The sequence below is a fragment of the Chlorocebus sabaeus genome, chromosome 20, assembly GCF_047675955.1.
Source record: "Chlorocebus sabaeus isolate Y175 chromosome 20, mChlSab1.0.hap1, whole genome shotgun sequence".
In the NCBI taxonomy this organism is placed as follows: domain Eukaryota; kingdom Metazoa; phylum Chordata; class Mammalia; order Primates; family Cercopithecidae; genus Chlorocebus; species Chlorocebus sabaeus.
In genome coordinates this window covers 124407160-124432987 of record NC_132923.1, presented here as the reverse complement: position 1 = coordinate 124432987, position 25828 = coordinate 124407160, and the positions used below count along the sequence as shown (strand labels likewise).

Sequence of the window (25828 nt, the reverse complement as noted above, 5' to 3'; positions counted from 1 at the left end):
GACAAAAGCCTGACATATTCCCAAATACGAGTATTGGGCTTTCCCTTTAATTTTTTAAAGCTATGATGACAATACCCATGCAGATGTTAAGAAACTTCAACCAATAAAATGGGTATAATGTGAAAAGTGAGTATTTCTTCCACCCAAATTCCATTCCATCCTTATTCTGAGGAAGTAGTTTCTTTTTTACATCTTTCTAATAACTTTGTTAAATCCTTCAAAAGCAGAAATTAAGAGAATAATCAGATGTATTTTTATGAATAAATCCTTGGATTCAAATTAGCTCTTTAAGTTTGAGTAAGTTACTTTATTTGCCTGTGCCTTCGTTTCTCCATAAAAATCAGTGTGTTTTCAGTTAATACGTTATTTCCAGAAAAACTTTAGTTGACTTACAAGTTAAAACAGAAAAGAGTTTAGAACTACAATAGAAAAAAGACTGTTGGAAAGATTTTACATATATTTAGCAGCTGTTCCTTCCATACTGCATGATAAGTTGCCATTTTGAGAAGGCGAGAGGCTATATTACTGTGTGTTATGAAATCTTTAATGTCTTACTTTGTGTCCCCTCTTCATGTTTTTCCATTTTGCTTTATTCCTCTTTTCTTATCAAGAGATACCTAACTACCCTAGGATTCAAGCTAACTACCCATTCGATTTTAAGGGTGGAGGGTATTAGAAGGAAGAAGAGCAAAACCGTCATCCTCATGTTCCCTTCAGGCGTGAAACAGGTGACTCAGAGGGTTCATGGTTCATTGTACATTCCGTTTTCCAGATACGAGCCGCTGATGCTGAGAAAGCCTGACCGCAGGCGAAGCACAACTCAGACGTGGAGTTTCCGAGAGGGAAAACTGACCTGTGGGTTACATGGCTTGGTCGTCCAGGTCAGTCGTTTTTGATCCCCAATCGCAGCAAGCAGTGGTTGAGCCTTCTTTGAAACAAAGTCTCTACTGAGTTACACATGATGACTTGTTCAACGGGAAAACGAATTACAGAGCAATACTTACTCTATTCCATTTTAGTTAAAAGGAAGTCAGAGTTTTGTTGTGCATTTGTATCTGTTTACATGGGAAAAGTTCTTGGAGATGGTATGCAATACATGTGTTAAGAGTGATTGCCCTGGATGATAAGATATTTTTTTCATGGCTTACCTGGACTTTTTCTTTGATGACATATATTACCTATGTAATTTTAAAAAGAAAAAAAGTATAACTAAAAGTCCAGCACTAAGTTAAATGAATTAGATTTAGACCTGTGAAGTTAATGGCGTAGCTGCAAGTCCTTTGTGAAGGATTCTATGGCCTGGTGAGCATTCGTCAGGCATCTACGTGCTCTTGATTCTGTTCATTTTGGCCTAAATAAGCATTGATTTGCTGTAGCAAATGTCAGAATGAAGATTACTGGACAGTTTCCTCTGTCGTCTCCTCAGCCAGTCTACCTCATGATAAACTTCCAGCTACTTTCTAAGCAAATATGTGTTTGGCAAATTACCAAGGGTTTGGATTTTCTGCCCTTTCTGGCCTCGGGCTGGGAATGAGAACAGGGGTCTGAGAAGTAGGAAGCTGTTTAGGAGGTTTGGGCATACAGTAGAATAGCACCTGCAATTGTGTGTGCAGTTCTGTCCAGCCTGGGATTTTACGCAAAAGGGAAACAGGAGACTATCAGACCCTTGATAGAGAGCTCTGAGTACTTAGATTGTACTCCAGGGCAGTTTGCAAAAACTGTAAGGAGCCTCTGACTGCTTTTGGTGAGATTTATTTTCTTTATCTCTATCGCCCTGAGCTTTTTTCATCAAAGACAAGCTGCTTACTTATATGTAGCACACATCTGGAATGGATTTGTGATTTTCAATTAGCAATACAATTCAAACTTCTAGAGGCAAAGAGGGCTTGTTATAATTGGTGGGTTTCATGTCTGACCCTGACTTCACTTCTAGTTTGTTTCTAAAGCCCATGTAATTCCAGTGCTCTTGGAGCATTTTCTTCCTTAAAATCTCTTTTTGGTGTTTGTTGTTTTGTAAATCTATTTCATCATTTCCCTGCTTGTTAGTGGCTGTATAATAACAGTATTCAGCAGAGCAGAATGTGTTTTGGTTAGGGAAGTAAGCTTATTTCAATCTTATTACGCTGAGTAAAGTTCATTGAAGACATGAAAACATTTTCTGACACTGCTCTTATTAGGTTGTATATGTTCTTTCTTTCTAAACTTATAATAGCTATAAAAAGCTTTCTTTGTGTTGAAACCTGTACTATAAACTCTGCTCAAAGTTTGCTTTTCATGAGTCAGTATTTAAAAGTTAACAAAGGGGATTTAGACACACTTTGCCTTTGTCTTCTCTAGCCTTGTGTTTGCTTTCCCACAGCCATCATCCTGTAGACTCGATTTACTTGGGGCATGTAGCGAGAAGGTGTTTTCCTCCAAAGGCCTTGTTAAAGCAAACTAAATATGGCCTGAGAAGGACTCCGTACTTCTATAATTGAATCCCTGTGGACGAACTGTAACCTAGCGTAATCGGCAGGCAAGATTGAAATCCTAACTTAGGAGTATGTGCCTGTAACAATAGCTGAGCCTTGGCCAGTCACAGCAGCGATACTTCCACTACTCATAGACAGCTGAGTGTTCAGACTGTGTTCAAATAAGGCAAACGCCAACCTGTAACCAATCCAGCTGTTTACTTCCAATTTCTGTACATCACTTCCCTTTCTTTGTCTATAAATTTGTTCTGACCACGAGGCATCCCTGGAGTCTCTCTGAATCTGCTGTGATTCTGGAGGCTGCCTGATTTGCAAATTTTTCATTGCTCAATTAAACTCCTTTAAATTCAATTTGGCTGAAGTTTTCCTTCCTTCCTTCCTTCCTTCCTTCCTTCCTTCCTTCCTTCCTTCCTTCCTTCCTTCCTTCCTTCCTTCCTTCCTTCCTCCCTCCCTCCCTCCCTCCCTCCCTCCCCCCTTCCCTCTCCCCCTCCCCACTTCCCTCCCTTTCTTGACGGAATCTTGCTGTGTTGCCCAGGCTGGAGTGCAGTGGCGCAATCTCGGCTCGCTGCAACCTCCACCTCCTGGGTTCAAGCGATTCTCCTGCCTCAGCCTCCTGAGTAGCTGGGATTATGCCTGGCTAATTTTTGTATTTTTAGTAGAGACAGGGTTTCACCACGTTGACCAGGCTGGTCTCAAACTCCTGACCTCAGGCGATCCGCCCACCTCGGCCTCCCAAAGTGCTGGGATTACAGGCTGAGCCACCTCCCCTGGCTTGAAATTTTTCTTTTAACAGCCTGAATAACTGGGTATCAGGTGACATTCTCAACTCTGTATTCCATTCTAGAAGAAACACTGTCTTTTGAGTATTTGGTTTGGTTGTCCAGCCACAGGCCTGTTTGGGGAGGTTTTCAACTCGAGAATTTTCCTCTTACTGGAAAGCTGAATGATTATAATAATTATTTTCTATTTTCAGAATATTTCAGATTTTTAAGCAAACCCTAGTAGGAAGACTCAAAGAAACAGCTAGTTTTGACTACTTTTTTAGAAGTTTATTTTAATGACAAGAAGTTAGTATTAGTAATAAGGCAGAATTAAACTGATCTACTATGCATGAAATTATCTCTTATTCATAATTACCCAAATTTATGAGCATAACTTTTAATCTTACTCAAGTAATCCTACTGTTTTTCATCATCTGCAAAGCTGAACAAATAGTAAAGTCTTTGTTGCACATTGATCATGACCCTCCAGAGGAGAATGTAAATTTAGGAACTTGTTTGAAATGATGTGTTAAATTGTCAAAGTCAGTGCCTCTGTCTTTTCTCACAAGTCTCTACTCCAATGTCTTTTAGGTCAAAGGAGGACTTTCTGGTTTGTTTGATGGAGCTGAAGTTGTTCTTGGTCCTGACACTTCCATGGAGCTTTTGGGGCCAGTTCCACCTGAACAACAATTTATTAATCAAAAAATGAGACCTGGTTCTGGAATGTTATCCATCAGAGTCATCCCAGATGGACCAACTAGAGCACTCCAGGTGATAATTTGTCATGCACTCCAGGTGATAATTTGTCATAAGAGTGGATGCGAAACTCTGTACTTCCCCCACCCCCAATGGTTACTCATTTAGCAAATACGTATTGAACTTGTTTATGCCGGTTATGAGGATATGGTCTCTTCATCTGTAAAATGGGGATAGGATCTACCTCATAAGTTGTTATAAGAACTAAAGTAGAAGAAAAAAATAAGTGGGAAGTATAAGCAAAGTATCAATGAAATGTGTGGTAATCTAAAAAACCATAAGATTTAAACAAGATAATATTAACAACAGTGCATATTAATGGTGTCGTTAATCATTAGTAACACAATATCTTAATAACATTAACAACAAGAAGATAACAGCAATCCTTAATCATATAATTAAAATATTGTGGTAATGAGAGTAGGAATGGAGGGTGTATGGAAAGGATTTGTATTCCCAGATTTGGAGGGTGGGGAGCTTCCTAAGAGAAGTAATACTTAAGCTGAGACCTAGAGGTTAACTGAAAGGAATTAGCCAAATAGAAAGGTACAGGTGGAGGGGCTGTGCCTTCAGTAATGAGTGTGTTCATCAACAGGTTTTTATTGAGCAGCTACTTGAGCCAGCATAGGTCTAGGTACTGAACATTTACCAGTGAACGGACAAAACTCCCTGCCTTCTTGGAGCTTACAGTCTAGTGGGGATGGGCGATCATTGACCAATAAACATAGGAAGTAAATGACATACTGTTTGGGAAGTTGACTAGTGAAGGCCCACAGGTAGCAGAGTGGTCCTCAGCCCAAGTGGCACACAGAATATGGTAAGAAAGAAGCTTGGAGATAGAAGCAGGGGTCAGATCAGAAAAGGTCAGAGATACATACTAAAGAATTTGTGGTTTTTCTAAGGCAACAAGGAGTCAGGGAATGGCATGATTAGAAAATCGTTTTAGATCACTTCCTCTGGCTGCAAGGTAGAGAACCAGAGTGGGGCAAGACTGGAGATAGAGAAAGTCCAGGTAAGAGGCTCTTGCAGTAACGTCAATGAAAGGTTATGGTGGCCTGAACTGGAAGAAGTGGCAGGGGTTGACATGAGGAGGCTGGAGAGAAATGAATAGAAACGAGAGCTTACTTAGGAGTAGAGTCAGGCAGATTTCATGACTGAATGTGGGAATGAGGGAGAGGAAGGAGTCAGTAATGGCCTCCAAGGTTCTGATTTGGGCAACTCACAGGATGATAATCCAGATTGCTAAGGGATGAACATGGAGCAGACTTGCAGAGGAAGGGAGGAGTTCGATTTTGAACTTGTTAAGGTAACTGTATGATATCTATGTGAAGATGTCCATGAGTCATTGTAACTATGGCTCTGAAACCCAGGGGAGAGATCTGTGATGGGGATAAGGGTTATCAGGTCATAGCGTAATCAGAACAAAGGAAAAAAAAGATGTTGAAATATAACAATGAGCTCTCTGAGATAGTGCATCACAATTCACAATACCACTTTTTATTTATGTATTTAGCTGTGTCACTCTCTTTCGCCTAGGCTGGAGGGCAGTGGCAAAATCATAGCTCACTAGAGCCTTGAACTCCTGGGCTCAGGTGATTCTCCCGCCTCAGCCTCCCAAGTAGCTGGAACTACAAGTGCATGCCGCCATGCTTAGCTAATTACTTTTCATTTTTTTGTGGAGATAGGGTCTTGCTATGTTGCCCAGGCTGGTCTTGAACTTCTGGGATCAAGCGATCTTCCCACCTTAGCCTTGCAAGTAGCTTGGACTACAGGTGTGCGCCACTGTGCCCACTCACAATACCACTTTATAAAGCAATCTTAAGGCAAAAATGAATGCAGTGATCCTGAGGTTTGCATATTTTGACTTGAGTTGTAATTTGAGATCATCTGCAGATATCTAACCCCACTACATGAGGCTGTCAAGATGTATAGCTTGAGTTTGCCATGCAGACTTAAAACCAAGTTTGCTTCTTTATTACACAGATCTTGCCTTTGGAAACCATTCACTTCCATATGAATCTTGATTATATAATGACTTTTGACCCACACAATTGTCCTGGGTTAGAATAGTTTCAATAAGGAAGAGTGAATCATCTTCATGTGGTGTTTTATTTGACTTCAGATAACAGATTTCTGCCAACGGAAAAGCAACCGTTCATATGAAGTGGATGAACTTCCTGTCATCGAACAAGAGTTGCAGAAATTAAAGAATCCAGATACAGAGCAGGAATTGGAAGTAAGGTCTAAATATTGTAAATTTATTTCTTTGATCATCAGTTTTTTAGAATTTTGCTTGGTGGTAGTTTAGACCTTCCATTTTCTTTCTATCCTGTATGATTCTAAATATGAGTTATGCTTCACAGTGTTTACTGTTTATCAGTGAATGTGTGAATGTGTTATTTAAATGACAACAAAGTTTATGTGGAATCAGAATGTAGCAAGCATTGCTAAACTATTATTACAATAAAGGAAGCTAAACTGTTTGAATTTCAGTAAGATTTAAGACAAACAATTTTGTTTTTGCTTCAGCCATCTCTGACATCTTCCTTTTGTTTTCTGTGTTTGGGATTGGAGAGTGACAAGTTTGAAAAGGAAGATGAGATGAACATGAAAAAGTATATTTATTTGATGTTTATTCAGTGATTTTTGAAAAAATCAAATGCCTCTGTGTAAAACGCTGTGTTGGATGTTATGGAAGTGTAGTGGATAACAAATTATGAGCTTTCATGCCAAATAAGGTGAAAGATTCCCAAATAATTAGATTTCTATAATGAAATGCAGAATGTCATTGGTCCTTTGATAGGGGTATCATCACATACTCTGGAGTTCTCATTGGAGTAAAGGGTATGCCTAGCAAGCAAGGCTTCCAGTGAGATGATGGCATTTGAGCCATCCAGGTAAATAATAGGACTCCCCTAAGTAGTTTTCATCTGCTGAGAGGAAGGGAGTAGAGGAATGTAAAATGCTTTATTTTTTATACTCTCCTGGACACTAAGAGCTGTGTTTTAAACAATCAAGGTGCCGTATTTTGGTTTCCTTTCAGGTGCTTGTGAGGTTAGAAGGTGGAATTGGGTTGTCCTTAATTAATAAAGTCCCGGAAGAACTGGTCTTTGCAAGTCTTACAGGAATCAGTGTGCACTATACACAGCTGGCAACTAGCCACATGCTTGAACTCAGCATACGGGATGTCCAGGTAAGGGGGAAGTTCCAGAGCTGTTAGTCACCTTGTTTTCATGCTGACCACCCAACCAGATCTAATGTTTGATGTTCTAAGAACTTTAATGTTTTAGAGGAAATATCTTGTGGCCTTCAAAAAATCATTCTATGAAATAGTTGTTTCTACCTACGTTCGTCTCATTAATTTTTCTACATACAGCAGAATTCCGCATATATTAGAGGTAACTTGGTCAAGGTGGCATGGAGGAAGGTGACCCATGGTTCACCATCTTGCCAATAGAAAAACTGACAGAAAGTCATCTAACCATCATTTGGAGGAATTGAGGTCCGTCATAGGGAGAACAAACTAAAGAACTGGTCTTTGCTTTCAGTCAAGATGGAGTAACAGGAACTAAATTTACCCTCCCACCTGAAACAGCCCCAGAATCCAGATAAATAAGAAGATAACAGTATTGAGACCCTGGACATCAGACAGTGAAGGATAGTGCTCTGAGAGGTGGGCAACAAAAGAGCTGAGCCCCGTGATTGCCCTTTCTTACCAATTTGAGAAAGTTTCCAGGGAGGGGAGACCAAGCAAGTACCCAGCACAGTGGAGAAGTTGAAAAAACAGAGCTGAGAGTCTAGAAAGACCAAGGTATCTTTAGTTATAGGATGGTACACTTGGGCATAGAGAGCTGCACAGAAAAACCCTGAAGATCTATAGAGGGTCCCTCTTGAGTATTTAGCAGAGTGTTAGTCAGTGATGTATGTGAGGAAACTACCCATCTGAAAGGATCAGAAGGAACAGTGCCTCTGCCCACACAGGGCTAGGAATAGTGCTTGTGCCCACCAGCTGGACTGGAAAAACTAAGAATTTATGAGACACTGGGAAGAGTCTCAGGAAAGCCTTGCCTTCATGATTAGCCCTAAACTGAGCACTGCTCTAGACCTGCCTAAGAAATCATAAAAGGAAGATCTGAAAGAATCAACCTCTTCCCAAGTAAGGTAACCATATCCTTGAATAAAGCTCAAGATTTACTGGAATACAACAATGTAGCACCCAACTAGGTAAAATTCACAATATCTGATATCCTATCAAAAATTACCAGGTGTGCAAAGGAGTAGGAAAACTTTCTATATAATGAGGAGACTAATTGGTCAAAACTGATCCACAACTGGCACAGATGTTAGAATTTTTGCAGGACATTAAAAATGTTAATATAACTGTATTCTCTGTGTTCAAAAGGTAAGTAGCGATATGGAAGACATAAACTAAAGCTTGTAGAGATTAAAATGTAATGAAAACTACATGGGTGGAATATAGCACACAACTGTGAAGGAAACTATACCAAGGCACATCATAATCAAATTACTCAAAACCAGTGTTAAAGCAAAGGAACAAGAAAAAAAGACGTGTTATGTGCAAAGGAATAAAGATAAGAATGACAACAGATTTCTTGTTGGGAACAGTGGGAGTGGGAAGACAATGAGCAACATCTTTAAAGTACTGAAAGGTATCAGCAGACCCATGCTATAAAAAATGCAGAAGAACATCATCAGGCAGAAGGAAAAAAAATAGTATCAGGTGAAAGTCTGTTCTACACAAAGTAATGAATACCAGAAATGATAACTATCTGGGTAAATAGATAAGATTATTTTCTTCTTATTTAAAGTAAGAGTGAGATTCTTAACAATAGCATAAAGGCTGAAGGGGAGAAATGGAAGTCTATTACTGTAATCTTATACATGATGTGGTATGATGTCACTTGAATGTAGACTTATAAAGATAAACAGCATAAAACTCTTAAAGCAACCACCAAAATAACAAAGAGTTGTAACTAATAATTCAACAAAGGAGATAAAATGAAATCAGGCCAGGCGAGGTGGCTATGCCTGTAATTGCAGCACTTTGGGAAGCTGAGGCGAGTGGATCACTTGAGGGCAGGAGTTTGGGACCAGCCTGGCCAACATGGTGAAACCCCATCTCTACTAAAAATACAAAATTAGCCAGATGTGGTGGCATGCACTTGTAATCCCAGTTACTCGGGAGGCTGAGGCAGGAGAATTGCTTCAACCTAGGAGGTGGAGTTTGCGTTGAGCCAAGATTGTGCCACTGCACTCCAGCGTAGGTGACAGATGGAGACTACGTCTCAGGAAAAAAAATGATGATAATAAATAATCCAAGAGAAGGCAGAAAACAGAAAGCAGGGAAAGGAATAGATGGGACAAATAAAAAATAAAATGCAAGATGGTAGACTCAAACCTAATGGTATCAATTAACTAAATTTAAATGTTGTAAACACCATAATCAAAAGGCAGAGATTATCAAATTGTATAAAAAAGCATGAACCAATTATATGTTGTCTACAAGAAACACACATTAAGGATAAAGACACAAATAGGTTAAAAGGAAAGAAGATGGAAAAAGATATACCATGTTGACACTTGTCATAGGAAGTGGGAATGACTAGATTAACATCAGACGGAATAGATTTCAAAGCAAAGCATGTTACCGGTGTAGTCGGGGTTCTCTTTGAGGGACAGAACTAAAAGGAGATATATATATGTATGTATGTATGTTTATTAAGTGTTAACTTACACGATCACAAGTTCCCACAATAGGCTGTCTGCAAGGTGAGGAGCAAGGAGAGCCAGTCCAAGTCCCAAAGCTGAAGAACTTGCAGTCTGTTGTTCGAGGGCAGAAAGCATCCAGCATGGGAGAACGATGTAGGCTGGGAGGATAGGCCCATCTCACATGTTTCTGCCTGCTTTATATTTGCTGGCAGCTGATTAGATTGCACCTACCAGTTTAAGGTTGGATCTGCCTTTCCCAACCCACTGACTCAAATGTTAATCTTTTTTGGCAACACCCTCACAGACTCACCCAGGATCAATACTTTGTATCCTTCAGTCCAATCAAGTTGATACTCAGTATTAACCATCACAAGTCCACCCCTTGTCAACTGCTGAGATCATATATAATCTTCAAATAAAGACAACAGTAAGGTCATAATGACACCTAACATCTTACAACTATCCTTCATACAGCTGGAAACACACCAATCCCCAACCCAAATACTATTACATAAAGTTAACGATGCTTGAATGCTGATATGAAGTCAATAAATCTTATGTCATGTGATGAAGGAGAAAGGAAATAAAATGAAGATTTTTTTTAGTATAGGTGTATACATGCACAAACATGTTTTTAACAAAAGAAGGAGGAAATACTCATGACAATTGCAGTCCTTGTTTCTGCAGCTGGGCATGTGGTCATAGCTGGTATTGATGACTACCTTCTTCCACTACCCATTCTGTCTTCCCTTTACCTTCAGCAAGCACCACAGCAGGTCATGGTTTTGTGCGGGTTTTTTCCTGGTAGAGTGACCCAAACCTTCATTCCTGAGGGGTCTGGACCATTTGTAGTCCTGCCTGGAATGGGCTGTTGTAGTTTCCCATTGCGTTAATCACAGGGCATGGTAATACTAAGAGATGCCCTAATGGATCTCCTGTATTCCATGCATAACCTTCCTTACCTCCATTGTGGAGTAGTAGACTGATTTCATCTTGATAGTCCGGGTCAGTCATGCCAGCCAACACTGTAACTCCCTTCTTAGCCTCTTGACTTAAAGTTAGGAGGAGCCCAAAGTGTCCGGGTAGCAATCTTAACTTCCAGTTTAATGGAATCGTTATTGTGTCTCCTGGTGGCAGTGTTCCTCCCTCTGGAACTAAGACTTCTAGGCCACCAGAATGTAATGTTGCAGGAACAGGAAGCAAAAATTTTGCTAGTGGATTATTAGGGGTGATGGTGAATGGTGCCACTTCCACTTCCAGCCCTTGATTCCTGGGCCTGTGAATCCTAGCCGTGGGAGAAACAGTACCATATATTGGATGCTGATTCAGAGCATACATAGCTTTCTGGAGAACTTTGCCCCAGCTGTTGTCATCTAGTTGGCATTGTAATTGTGATTTCAAAAGGCCATTTCACCATTCTGTCAATCCAGCTGCTTCAGGATGATGAGGAACATGGTAAGACCAGTGAATTCCATGAGCATGAACCCACTGCCACACTTCTTTAGCCAAAAAGTGAGTGCCTTGGTCAGAGGCAATGCTGTATGGAATACCATGACAGTGGATAAGGCATTCTGTGAGTCCACAGATGCTTAGCAGAAGCATCGCATGCAAGATAGGCAAACCCGTATCTGGAGTAGGCGTCTATTCCAGTGAGGACAAACTCTGCCCTTTCCATGATGGGAGAGGTACAATATAATCAACCTGCCACCAGGTAGCTGGCTGATCACCCAGAAGAATGGTGCCATATCGAGGACACCGTGTTGGTCTCTACTGCTGGCAAATTGGGCATTCAGCACTGGCCGTAGACAGGTCAGCCTTGGTGAGTGGAAGTCCATGTTGCTGAGCCCATGCATAACCTCCATCCCTGCCACCATGGCTACTTTGTTCATGGTCCCACTGGGTGATGGAAGGAGTGACTGGGGAAAGAGGCCAAGTGGTATCCACAGAACAGGTCATCCTGTCCACTTGGTTGTTAAAATCCTCCTCTGCTGAGGTCACTCATTGGTGAGCACTCACATGGGATACAAATATCTTCAGTTTTTGACCACTCAGAGAGGTCCATCCACATATCTCTTCCCCAAATTTCTTTGTCACCAGTTTTCTAATCATGCTTCTTCTAAGTCCCTGATGATTCATCCAGCCAAACCATTGGCTACAGCCCATGAATCAGTATATAATCACACATCTGGCCATTTCTCCTTCCATGCAAAGTGCGTGACAAGGTGCATTGCTCGAAGTTCTGCTCACTGGGAAGATTTCCCTTCACTGCTGGCCTTCAGGGATGTCCTAGAAAGAGGCTTTAGTGCTGCAGCTGTCCATTTTCACATGGTGCCTGCATATCATGCAGAACCATCTGTGAACCAGACCCTAGTCTTCTCTTCCTCTGTCAACTGGTCATAGGGAACCCCCCATGAGGCCATTGGTGCAGGCTGGGGGAGAGAAGGCAGGAGTGGAGACCATCGGCGTTTGAGCCACTTCCTCATGTAACTTACTTGTGCCTTTAGGACCTGCTCGAGCCCGATCACATATATACCACTTCCATTTGATGATGGGATGCTGCACTGCACAACCCACTTTATGGCTAGACGGGTGGGTCAGAAAGCACAGAGTTCATGATGGGCAGTTCAGGTCACATGGTGACTTGATGACCCATAGTCAAATGTTCGTTTTCCAGCAAAGTGCAGTAACAGGCCAAGAGCCGTCTCTCAGAAGGAGAGTAGTTATCTGCAGAAGGTGGCAGGGCCTTCCTCCAAAATCCTAGAGGCCTTTGCTGTGATTCAGCTATGGAGGCCTGCCAAAGCTCCAAACAACATCCCTATCTGCCACTGACACCTCAAGCACCATTGGATCTGCTGGGTCATATGGCCCAGATGGCAGAGCAGCTTGCACAGCAGTCTGGATCTGTTGCAGCGTCTTCTCCCGTTCTGGATTCCACTCAAAACTGGCAGCCTTTCGGGTCACTTAATAAATGGGCCGGAGTAACACACCCAGATGAGGAATGTGTTGCCTCCAAAATCCAAATAGGCCCACAAGGCATTGTACCTCTTTCTTGGTTGTAGGAGGGGCCAAACGCAGCAACTCCTTTAACTTAGAAGGTATGTCTTGGCAGGCTACACACCACTGGATCCCTAGAAATTTTGCTGAGGTAGAAGGTCCCTGAATTTTAGTCAGATATATTTCCCGTCCTCTGGCACGCGAGTGTCTCACCAATAAGTCCAGTGTGTTTGCTGCTTCTTGCTCACTGGATCCAGTCTGCATCATGTCTTCAATGTAATGGACCCGTGTGATATTTTGCGGAAGCAAAAGGCTATCAAGGTCTCTCCAAATAAGATTATGACCCAAAGTCGGAGAGTTGATACACCCCTGCGGTAGGACAGTGGAGGTATATTGCTGGCCTTGCCAGCTGAAGGCAGGTTGCTTCTGGTAGGCCTTGTGGACAGGAATGGAGAAAAAGGCATTTGCCAAGTCAATGGCTGCATACCAGGTACCAGGAGGTATGTTAATTTGCTCAAGCAGTGAAACCCCACATCTGGTACAGCAGCTGCAATTGGAGTCACCATTTGGTTAAGCTCACGATAATCCACTGTCATTCTCCAAGATCCGTCTGTCTTCTGCACAGGCCAAATGGAAGAGTTGAACAAGGATGTGATGGGAATCACCACCCCTGCATCTTTCAAGTCCTTGATAGTGGCACGAATCTCCACAATCCCTCCAGGGATGTGATACTGTTTTTGGTTTATTTTTCTAGGTAGAGACAGCTCTAAGGGCTTCCATTTGGCCTTTTCCACTGTAATAGCCCCCACCCTACCAGTCAGGGAGCCAATGTGGGGGTTCTGCCAGCTGTTGAGTATGTCTGTGCCAATTATGCATTCTGGCACTGGGGACATGACCACAGGATGAGTCTGGGGACCCATTGGACCCACTATAAGTCAGACCCGAGCTAAAACTCCGTTAATTACTTGAGCTCCGTAAGCTCCTCCTTTAACTGGAGGACCACAATGATGTTTTGGGTCCCCTGAAATCAATGTCAGCTCAGAGCCAGTGTCCTGTAGTCCCCGAAATGTCTGATCCTTTCCTTTTCCCCAATGCACAGTTACCCTGGTAAAAGGCCAGTGGTCTCCTTGTGGAAGGATGGGAGAAAGATTCACTGCATAAATTGTCAGCAATGTAGTGGGGTCCTTCCTCAAGGGGATCCAGCCTCCCCTTCATTCAAGGGGTTCTGGGTCTGTAAACTGATTCAAGTCTAGAAATTGACTGAGGGGTCATGATTCTCTGTTTTTAATAATTCAAACTAGTCTTTTGTCCATTCAGCCTAGAAGTTTTCTGCTTGTATAAATTAGGTAGGAATGCAGCAGGCTTCCTATCAGTTTCACTTCTAGGAACACCATGATTAATTAGCCAGTGCCAGAGCTCTACATGAGTCAGACTATTCTGATTGCCAGTTTGCCTCTGCTGTGCATTATGGTAGCTATGCCCACCTTGCCTTTGACGATTGAGTGCTGCCACTTAGCAACCTGCCACCTTGGGATCCAGTTATTCCCATTGTATTTAACTTTTGTAGTTAATGATTGCTCTCCCACCGTTAGATCTGACATACAAAGAAAAGCAATTACAGGTCTCTTCAAAGATGCAGGTACTGCCCTTACAAATCTGTTTCACAAGGCATTGGTCAAGGGTATATCTTCTGGACCCTCCCAGCTGGGATGAGTAGGTCTAAAGTGGCTAATCCATTCCACCATCCCAGTCTCCCTAAGCCTTTGGATCCCTTCCTCTACATTAAACCAAAGGAGATCACGCATTTCCAGCTCACTCACAGTGGGCCATCTTTTAATCCATATTTCAGCTAACCAAGTAAATAAACTATTAGAACCTTTTTTTTACCTCTCCAAGCTGTAAGATTAAAAGCAGAGTGCCTACTTAGTGGGCCCAGATCAATAAATTCAGCCTGATCCAACCCTATGTTCCTTCCACTGTTATCCCATACCCTTAATATCCATTCCCATACCTGTTCTCCAGCTTTCTGTCTATATAAATTAGAGAACTCAAACAGTTCTTTTCGAGCGTAGCACACCTCATGAGTCACACACTCAACCTCACCTCTAGGGGCCCTCCAGGACTTTAGTTTAGTTATAGGTCTAGAGGCAAACAGAGGTGTTGGGGGTGGCTCCTGAGGAGAATCAACATTATTTTGCCTGACAGCTGTCAGGTCATCACTGTTGCCTCAGGCAGCATAGGATTTATCTCCTCAGACAAAGGTGGAAAGTTGATGACAGCGTGGGTCGTGGAGGAGGGGATGTTGCCACTGCTGGGGATGAGGAAGCTCTTCCTTCTGGCAAAAAAGGCTCATTAGAGTTTATAAACTCAGTTTCCCTGAGCTTCGTCAAGGTCCTCCCACACATCCCCATTCCAAGTTACAAGGTCCCATTCTTATCCAATCAGTGCCCTCACTTTTAACAGTAGACACCTGGTGAGGCTGTGCGTGCATCTTTTGTTGCAGGTCAGTCACTTGCATGATAAGAGCTTGTGTCTGTTTTTGCACAATTTCAGCTCTTTCTCTGCAGGATATAAGACTCTTACTCAGGGCAATCTTAGCAGATTTGAGGCTCAGTAGCTGCTTCTGAAGCTGGGAGACAGAATCCCTGAGTTTATCATTTTCTTTCATCACTTTGTCCACTGAACTTAGGAGCAACCAACCAGCTTCATTATGTTACTTGGTTTTCTGCATATGGTCAAAGGTATTATGTATAGAGTCACTAAACTCCTTGCCTTTCTCGAGCGGTGAATCAGGAGTGTCAAATGCATTTATTTTGCGTAATTCTCCAAACAGTTCATGCCAAGGACTATCAGTATTCTCCATACTATTAGAAGTAGAGTCCTTAGCATTTTGGGGTCTAATCATATTAAGCAGCCAACTCCAGAAATCCCAAAGCCAATGAAAGAACTCCATCCTTAATATTCTCTTCCTCTAGAACCACTCCTGGTACCAAAATCTGTATTAGTCAGGCTTCTCTAGAGGGATAGAACTAATAGGAGATATATGTTATTCTTAAAGATCTATACAATGAATAAGCCTCTAACCAGTCTGATGAGGAGAAAAAGAGAAGACACAGATTATTAATATCAGGAATGAGAGAGATGCCAGACAAGCCAAATACTGACAAGTCGGGATGGGACTCCTGGGGAAGCTGCATATTCCTTCTGGCTCCTGGAGTGTCTGCTAGGACTGCTTTGTTTTCAGTGTGACTGTAGGGCCGTTGGTTTTCAAGGCTACTGTGGAGCTGGGTGGGAGTAAAGAGACTAGGACAAATTAAAATGCCACACAGCTCGCTGTTCTTACTGAGTTTCAGCTTATTTTCTTGAATAAATGCTCCTTAGATTGTCGCAAGTTTTTTATTAACTTTTGGAGTTCTGAAAAAGTTGATTTTTACAATTTTTGGCAGAGTACTGTTACTATGCTATCAAAACAACTTCTATCTCTGTAACATCATACTTGGAACGCTTTTCCTTTATAACCTTCATCAAAGTTTAAATATGTTCAGGAAACTAGTTCCTGGTAGACATTTCCAAAAGAAGAACCCAAAGCCCCAGACTATGGTTCTTTTTCCCAAATGGACAAACTGCATTCTGACTGGGAATGTGCAATGTGTCTCCCATGACTGGGGCTCCTTCTCTCCCTTAACATGTCATGCAGTTCCATCCAGACTGTCGAGGCCAGAACCTCTTCTCAGAAGAAATTTTTCTTGTGTTATGTGTCACGAATAACAAAGAATTCAGGCTAATTGTATCCTATGTATTTGTGCACAGATAAAAGGTTAGTATCTTGCAGCTATTTTTCTTTGTCCTCCTTTTTTTGACCTTACAGAGATGATTCAATGAACTATTTGCTGTTCATTAGTTTTACTAACTTTATTCTTTAGCCTAAAAAGTTGTTTATTTGGTTATTTATTTATTTATTTATTTATTTATTTTGAGGCGGAGTCTCACTCTGTCGCCCAGGCTGGAGTGGAGTGGTGCGATCTTGGCTCACTGCAACCTCCGCCTCCTGGGTTCAAGTGATCCTCCAGCTTCAGCCTCCTGAATAGATGGGATTACAGGTGCCCACCACCACACCGAGCAATTTTTGTAGCTTTTAGTAGAGACGGGGTTTCGCCATGTTGGCCAGGCTGGTCTCAAACTCCTGACCTCAGGTGATCTGCCCACCTTGGCCTCCCAGAGTGATGGGATTACAGGCGTGAACCACCACACCTGGCCAAAAAGTTGTTTTTTTTTCTATAATACCTCTTTATGTGATGTATGCTGCAAATCAGAAAATAAGCAGGTTTGTATTTTACTGTGGTTACAGTGCAGCAAGAAAGAATTTTTAAAAGTAGAAAATAGAGATCCTCTCCTTAGGGAGCATCCGATCTAACTGGGAGAATAAAACTAGCTAGAATTAGTAATTCTCAGTTATGACACCTTGTGTCAGATGTGTTTAGTGAAAGAACAAAGGAGAAGACTGTATGGTTGAGCCCTTTATTGCCATTTCATATATTGGAATGAGATAGGCAATGATTCATTCATTTAGTCCATTCTTACTGAGCATCAAGTGTGTGCCCGACACTGTACTAGGTTCTGGAGATACGGCTATGACTTCAAAAATGCAGGCTTTGCTCTTCTTGAGCCAACAGCCTAGAGAGAAAGTCAGCCAATAAATATGCAGGCAAGCAAGCAAATGAATAATGACATGCTGTGATAACTGCTGTAAAGAACGGCTACTTTAGATAAAGTCCTACTTTGGAAAAAGTGGCTCAGGAAGATCTTCCTGAGGAAATAAGGGCTGAATTGAAACTTGGAGGAATAGAATGAGCAAACCATAGAGATGGTCACTAGGAAAACCATTTCAGGCAGTTCAGAGACCCTGAGGAAGGAAGGACTTGCCCACATTTTAGAAACAGTAAGTAGACTCAGGTGAGGATGGTAGGGAACCTGAAAGAGTGGTGTGTGGTGAAGTTGGAGAATTTGGTGCCAGTTCATGCAGGCCCTAGAGGCTGTGGTGAGAAGTCTGGTTTTATCCTAAGAGAAAAGCACACCACTGAAGAGTGTAAAGGAAGGAGGTGTATGACTCGATTTATATTTTATTGAAAGACCACTTTGGCTGCTATATAGAGAATACATTGTAGGAGGCAGGAATGGAAGTAAGAAAAAATACTTCAAGTCTCTTGCCCTTATCCCTGCCCTGAGAACCAACAGAAGGAAAGTCATTTCCGGTTGTACACAAATGTCTATGTGGAAATCCCTGCATACAATGGAGAGGTCAGAGGGTTCCGTGGTGCCAGAAATCTCTGCGTTTGTATCCCACTTCTTCCACTTACAAGCTGTGCGAATGAGGGCAAGTAACATAACTTCTCTAAGCTTCTGTCTACTTGTTTGTAAAATGGGGAGGAATAATACCTAGCCTTTAGGGGTTTAGGAAGTCATAAGATAGGGGTGTGTGGAAAGTACCCGCAGATGATCTCTTAGGGGCACCCAAAAAGATGATCTCTTTTTCCTCTTCCTGGTGGTGACCTTTGATGTGAGACAGAACATGAAGATGGCTGCTTCCTGCAAGGAGCCTCCAGACATCCATGCACATCGGAGTGTGGCGAGTGTCCTCTGTGATGGCACTGATCAGGGCTGCGTAAATAGAGTCAACCTTAATGCCACTGTCATTCCTAAGAAGGGAGTTGACTTTAGCAGAGGGAGCTGTTCCCATTTGGTAGCCATTTGAGCTCCTGTTTCTCTAGTTTAAATTGTCTTCAAGGAATTTGGAGCTCAAGAGAAGCATCCACAGCATAGTGTTTAGGAGTGCTGACCTTGGGGTCAGACAGACGTAGATTCAGGTTCCAGTTCTGCCACTGACCAGCAGTGTGACCCTAAGCAAGGGCCTCTCTTCTCAGCTTCTTCATCTATAAAATAAGGACAGAGCTCATGAAGTTGTTTTAAGGACTGCAGCAAAACCCTTAGTTTACCACCAGCATTACAGGTATGGTGTGACTTGAGATCATGCATATGAAGTGTCTAGCATGGAGCTTTGCACATAGTATCACCTGTTTTATTTTTTTACTTAATTTTTTTTCATTAAGCAGGTCATGGACTTAAAAAATTACTTTTTTCAAATAGTTGATTTTTTTTTTTTTTTTTGAGATGGAGTCTCGCTCTGTTGCCCAGGCTGGAGTGCAGTGGTGCGGTCTTGGCTCATTGCAAGCTCTGCCTTCCGGGTTCACACCAGTCTCCTGCCTCAGCCTCCCGATTAGCTGGGACTGCAGGTGCCCACCACCATGCCCAGCTAATTTTTTTGTATCTTTAGTAGAGGTGAGGTTTCACCGTGTTAGCCAGGATGGTCTCAGTCTCCTGACCTTGTGATCTGCCTGCTTCAGCCTCCCAAAGTGCCTTTTTTTTTTTTTGGAGACAGAGTCTCGCTCTGTCACCCAGGCTGGAGTGCAGTGGCGCAATCTTGGCTCACTGCAACCTCTTTCTCCCAGGTTCAAGTGATCCAGGTTCTCCTGCCTCAGACTCCTGAGTAGCTGGAGTTACAGGTGCCTGCCACCATGCCTGGCTAATTTTTGTATTTTCAGTAGAGACAGGTTTTCACCATGTTGGTCAGGCTGGTCTCGAACTCCTGACCTCGTGATCTGCCTGCCTCAACCTCCAAAAGTGCTGGGATTACAGATGTGAGCCACTGCACCTGGCCGATAGCTGAGTTTTTAACTGGTGAATAAAAATTGTATATATTCGGCCGGGCATGGTGGCTCATGCCTGTAATCCCAGCACTTAGGGAGGCTGAGGCAAGCGATCACTTGAGGTCAAGAGTTCAAGACCAACCTGACCAACATGGAGAAACCCCATCTCTACTAAAAATATAAAATTAGCCGGGCATGGTGGTGCATGCCTGTAATCCCAACCACTCAAGAGACTGACGCAGGAGAATCGCTTGAATCTGGGAGGCAGAGGTTGCAGTGAGCCAAGATTCCGCTGCTGCACCTCAGCCTGGGCAACAAGAGTGAAACTCTGTCTCAAAAAAAAAAAAAAAAAAGTTGTTTATATTCATCATGTACAACATGATGTTTGGAAATATTTTTAGGTGTGGAATGGCTAAATTGAGCTAATATATGTATTGCCTCACCTACTTATTTTTTTGTGGTGAGAAAACTTAAAATCTATTCTCTTAGCAAAGCACTCCCCTAATGAAGTCTGTTATTATGACCGCTAACTTTTTATGACTGCCCTTTTGTGAGCTGCTATTGAGATCGAGTGAAATGATAAGGGTACTTTCTGAGCAACCTGTGCATTATGACGCCCCACTCAAGTGTAAAAATGAAAACTGAGCTACTGTTTGTTTTTGCTTTGCTACCTTTCCATGGCCATAGGTGGACAATCAGCTCATTGGTACCACGCAGCCCTTCATGCTCTATGTGACTCCCCTGAGCAATGAGAATGAGGTCATTGAGACCGGCCCAGCCGTGCAAGTCAACGCAGTGAAGTTCCCCAGTAAGAGTGCACTGACCAACATCTACAAGGTGGGCTGGTGGAGGAGGCTGGAGGGTTGATGCCATGCTGGAAGGTTGATTTGTTCTCTCACAGCCAAGTCTCAGAGCAGCAGTGCCAGATGCTGATGGGAATAGCTCTGCAGGGTGAAGCCATGTGTGACATAATAGATTGTTTGGAGGAATTGACAGGAACTCCTCCTTCTGGCCCTTTGTATTCTCAGTTGTGTTTTCAGTGACCTTGCAGGTGATAGTTTGATAGTACTGAGTCCATATAGGCCAGAGTCCATATTCATCAGAGTGAAGTCACTGTAGGAAAGTACAGCATCTTCTAGATAGGTCAAGACCAGGCATGATCTAGATCTGTTATTACAAACAGAATAACCCCAGCTGGGCTCACTGGCTCTCGCCTATAACCTCAGCACTTTGGGAGGCTAAGGCGGGCAGGTCTCTTGAGCCCAGGATTTTGAGACCAGCTTGGGAAACATGGTGAAACCCCATTTCTATAAAAAATACAAAAATTAGCTGGACCTGATGGCAAGCACCTGTAGTCCCAGCTGCTTAGCAGTCAGAGGTCCTGAGCCTGGGAGTTTGAGGCTACAGTGAGCCACAATCATACCACTGCACTCCAGCCTAGGTGACAGCGTGAGATGTGTGTCTGTGTGTGCCCCGCACGCACACACACACACACACAGAATAACCCTGAAATATTGGGAAAGGGCTATGATGGGTCTGACCTTGAGATGGACGTGCTGCTACCTAAGTTACCACACTGTTTACCAAAAGCAGCAGATAGTTACAAATGATAAACTTTCTTTCTTGGAGGGGTCTCCACGCACAAGCTAGCTGTTCCAGCAGCAAACTGGAAAAGTGGGAGCCGACCAAGGGTTGCTTCCCGTATTTCTGGTCCTTTACCACCAGTGCTGATGGGACCAAGCCTGCCTGTAGCCCTTGGATCCACAAGCCCAGCCATGAAGCTCCTTAAATTAGCTGCCATCCATCTGAGCACACACCATAAAGTTCATCCACCACAGTGCATGTGAGGCTGGAATTCTGACTAATGAGGCCCAGATTTCCTGGGAACCAAACAATAGAATGGCAAACCATCTATTAAACATCTTTTGGAGTTTTTAATCATAACAATATATAGAGAGATAAGCCAGAAATAATTTGGCGTTATAGTTGTAAAGCCACATGATTAATGAAAGCATACCATGTCATTGAGGCCTTCTTAATAGCACAGATGAATGTTCCTTCTGGTGTTCACACTTTAAATCAGAATTTCTTTATCTCTAGCATCTGATGGTCACAGCTCAGAGATTCACAGTGCAAATTGAGGAGAAACTGCTCCTCAAGCTGCTGAGTTTCTTTGGCTACGATCAAGCAGAATCAGGTAATGTTGAATGTTCTGTGTCTGTGTCTGGGAATTGGTCCAAAGATGGTATTTTTTTAGTCTGTTTGTAAAAATAGGTAGTCCCTTGGTGTCTGATAGGCTCCCTTTCCACATCTCAGCCTGAGCTAGGAAGCTAAGGCTTGTGTTTCAGTTGTGCTTTTTCAAAGTATTACTTGTTGTCTGAGTTATCTCTGTGAAATAAAGGAGCCATTCAGAGGATCTTCTGGAATCCTGGAGTATCCGGTGGTACACCTTTGGGAAGCAGTATATTATTCCTCTTTGCTTTGCATTTTTTTGATTCATCTGCTCTAGGATGACAGAAATGATGTTAGTCATTTAGCCAACCACTTTGTTTCCTAACCTTTGTTTATTAAACAGACTCTAGGCCAAGAATCAGAAATCCTTTTGGCAGTTCCTTTGGTTTAGTTGAGAAAATAAAATCGGCTAGCCTCAATTCGTTAACTTTTGACATCCAAACCCTTGTGCTTTTCTGTAATTACAAAGGTTTCTACTTATTTACTCTGTTCTTTGTAGAAGTGAGTAAGAAAAGTTATTGAAAAACCCAGGTTTCCAGCAGTGCTACAGAAGTAATTGGGCTGTTGCTTCTTTTAGATTCTTCATCATGGCCTTTCCTCCTGCTTTTAGATGGGCTTTTCAGGACTGTGTATACAGCCTAGAAAAAAATCAATAATACTCAGTCTTTTGAAGCCTAAACTAAATATTGAGCCTGAGGAAATGATAAGAAAGAGGCTTTTATGTTTATCTGTCCATGTTGGCTAGAGGAAAAAAATCACTGGGAATGTGTGTACACATGTACATACATACACACAATGCAAGAAAAATATTTTTGTTCTTTTTATCCCAGATTTAGAATTTAAGCTTTAAGAGTATTTGGGATCAAGAGCAAGATCCTGTCTGTTTAATGCTGTGTTTTCCACTTTGGGTTGGAACGCCAGTGTTTATTTGTATTCAGACAGCCACTTGGGAGCCTGCCTGCCAGGTATCCATTCTGTTTTGGTACCTTCCTGGGAAGTTTTACTTTAAATTTGATTCAACATGCTTTTCTTGTAAATTTTCTTATAAGTTGCAGTAATAAATTTCTCCTCAAGCATGGATTTAGATTTTCGTAAAATCCTTGCCTGCCTTTCGCTGGAGTGGGAGCTGACTAAGAGGTTGCTTCCCATATTTTTGGTATGTTGTCACCAGTGCTGATGGGATGGGACAGAGGCAGCATGCAGTCCTCAGATCCACAAGCCCAGTCCTGCTGCTCCTTAAAGTACCTGCCATCCTGTCTGTAGCTGTTTCTGCTTCCTCAGCATAAATGGGCAGGTCTCTGTTGCAGTATCATTTTTCTGTAAGTAGCACTGATAATAGCTTACAACATAAATGTGTTTGATAAGTAGGTGTGTGCAAGCTCTCTGGCTTTATTTCCAAGGCACATGAAGCCAAGGCAAAATATGCTGCCCAGTTGGGTGTGCATACAGCATCAAGTGCAAAGATCACATTGCCGTGTTGTAGCCCATGCTACTCCTTTTATTTCATGGGATGGCAAGTAAAAAAAATCTGCCTTGACACAAGTGTACATATGTAACAAACCTGCACGTTGTGCACATGTACCCTAGAACTTAAAGTATAATAATAAAAAAAAAATATATATATATATATATATAAAATCTGCCTTGATTGTCCTATTTAAACGAATATCCACCATTTGGGAGACAGGTTGCTGCTTGTAGTGATGTTACATCTTTACAGCCCGCAGCCTGATTCTTTTTCAGGCATTATGTTTCACGCAGATTCATGAATTGGTGATACTCATTTTGATTCAGTTACACTGCACTCCAAGACCTTATTTGGATATGATCCTAGGAAAATAAATTTAGATAATCTGGGTCATTGATAATAACACTGCTAACAAATACACCTGTGGCCTTTGACTTTTCCATCTGGATGATTTTTTCTAAAAATGACATCTGTTGGATGGTATAGAGTCATAAGTTAACGTGCTAGTCCTCTTTTTTGATAAACAACACAAAACAGATCTACTCTCACAAAGAATGGCATCAGAATACTATACACGTCACTGTACCCTTGCAAACTAATTTGAAAGTGATAGATGGTTTCCTTTTTTTCATTATTTTTTTCAATGTGAATACAAGGGTTTGGATCATGAGACTAAGAAATTCTTTTTTGTTTTTTAAATTCTGCCTTTGTACCAGAGGTGGAAAAATATGATGAAAACCTCCATGAAAAGACAGCTGAGCAAGGTGGAACACCAATTCGATACTACTTTGAAAATCTCAAAATCAGCATTCCTCAGATCAAGCTAAGTGTGTTCACCTCCAACAAGCTCCCATTGGATCTTAAGGTGAGCTGCTATTTGGGTAAATTTTTGTAGGTGATTTTTCCTTGGAAAAGAATGAGTGTGTTTGCTGTTTGTTGTTTGTTTGTTTGTTGTTGTGTGTGTATGTGTGTTTGTCCCCCATCATCATTGATAGCAAACATTTTATTTTTACAGATTTCCTTTTTCAGAAGGTTTATTGACTCACGTGTATTTGTCTTTTAAAAAAAAAATTAAATATGACATTGCCAGAGATCAAGGAGTAACTCAAGAGATTCACAGATAATTCTGCAAAACCCATTTACTCTCTTGTTTAGCTCCTGGCTTACCTCAGTGAGATACCTTTTTCCTAAAGTTGGGTCCAAGATCAAGAGAAAAAGCAACGTCAAAACAGCATCTTCCTTTTGTGCCCGAGGCCTGCTCACCTTCCTACTTCTCTCTTCCTAAGTATCCATCTCTCTTTGAATGAGTGTCTACTGCCTTTAAAGTAGACTCAGCCCACTTACCCACTGGGATGTGGCTGCCTGTACCACCACATCAGGATGAAACCCTTAGACCATCTTGATGACTACTTACTAGACACAGCCTGAACACCATCTTCATTTTCGGCAATAAAGTATATCTTCATTAAGGAAGAAAGCTGGGATTCAAATCCAAGCCTGTCTGATTCTAAAGTCTATTTTTTTTTTTTCCCACTATACTGTGCTTCCCCATAGAACATAAGGAACCAGAGAATTTTAGACCTGTGAGTCCTCAATGATGTACTTGCTTGGTAGACAGGGAAATTGAAGGTCAAAGTGTTTTGTTAGTCAAGCCTGTGTGGCTAGGCAGTGATAAGAGCAGAAGTGGATCCAGGGGCATTAGAAAGCCTTTCCTTAGTTTGAGTCAAAGTCGGCCCACCTGCAGCTTGGACCCATTGGTTCTGGTTTTTCACTCTGTTGCACTTAAAGATGATACTCAAGACCTCCATCTTCCTACTAACCGCCAGTCCAGGCCTCTTCCCACTGCTCCATGCTGCCTCCTCTAAGATGCTATAAGATAGTCGTCTTGCTGTGCAGGAACAGCTAGAGATATGAGCAGATAAGGAGGAAGTTTAGGGTCCTAACTTAGATACCTGCAGGGGTTGTGCTGGCAATGGCAGCGAGTGGAGCCGCACACCGGGGCAGTGTCATGTCTGCCCAACCAGGAGAGCCCACTCCATCTGAAGGGGCTGCCACAACCCACTCCAGCCGCGTGCTGTCATGGAGGAATGTGAACCCCGTGTTGCCAGATCTTCAGATTTTTAAAGAGAAGCCGGAAATCTGGATTTTTATGTGGAATCTCCTGGTTTTTAAACATTGGCAACCAATTCAAGTTTTTTGGTTTTTTTTAAACCTAGTGAGCCTAACAAAACACATGTGTGGGCCTCATGTGGCCGTGTCTGCCAACTCGCAGCTTCTAAAATCGACACACAGGTAATGAGACAGTAGTCTGGTCAACATCAGATCACATTTGGGTAAGAGTAGGGCAACGGTGACTGCACTGGGGTGGCGAACTGGGGCCGAGCCGCTGGGAGTGCTGGTGGGGACCTGGAGCAGGAATGGCTCTTGGAGCCATCTCTGGAAGAGTGCAGCGTGCCCTTCACTCACTGCCGTGTCTGCCTCATTCGTTTTAATTTCATGTTTCCCAGGAGATTAAAGATAGTTAGCATGGGAGTGAGGGGAAAACCATGGGAAAACCACTATCTTGCTAATATCCACAAGTATCCACTTGACTTCTGTGACCTTTGGAATGGGTTTGTTTGATAAAGTATATATTCACCCAGAGCACTTGGCACTTGCCCAGCAAACCAATGTGAAGCATTTCCTGAGGGTTGAGGACTTCTTGTTTTTAAA

General features: G+C 42.3%; 1 protein-coding gene across 5 annotated transcripts in view; it reads left to right on the top strand.

Annotated features, from left to right (window-relative positions):
* The window catches only part of VPS13D (vacuolar protein sorting 13 homolog D), a 289932-nt gene that overhangs the window by 155905 nt on the left and 108199 nt on the right, over positions 1-25828 (top strand). For all 5 annotated transcript variants that reach the window (XM_007980502.3, XM_007980501.3, XM_007980500.3 and 2 more), the window contains 7 exons: positions 773-881; positions 3824-4003; positions 6111-6224; positions 7032-7181; positions 20104-20253; positions 21517-21613; positions 23833-23981. In XM_007980502.3, coding sequence (XP_007978693.3) covers positions 773-881; positions 3824-4003; positions 6111-6224; positions 7032-7181; positions 20104-20253; positions 21517-21613; positions 23833-23981 — 949 coding nt within the window. The remainder of the gene's footprint in view (positions 1-772; positions 882-3823; positions 4004-6110; positions 6225-7031; positions 7182-20103; positions 20254-21516; positions 21614-23832; positions 23982-25828) is intronic.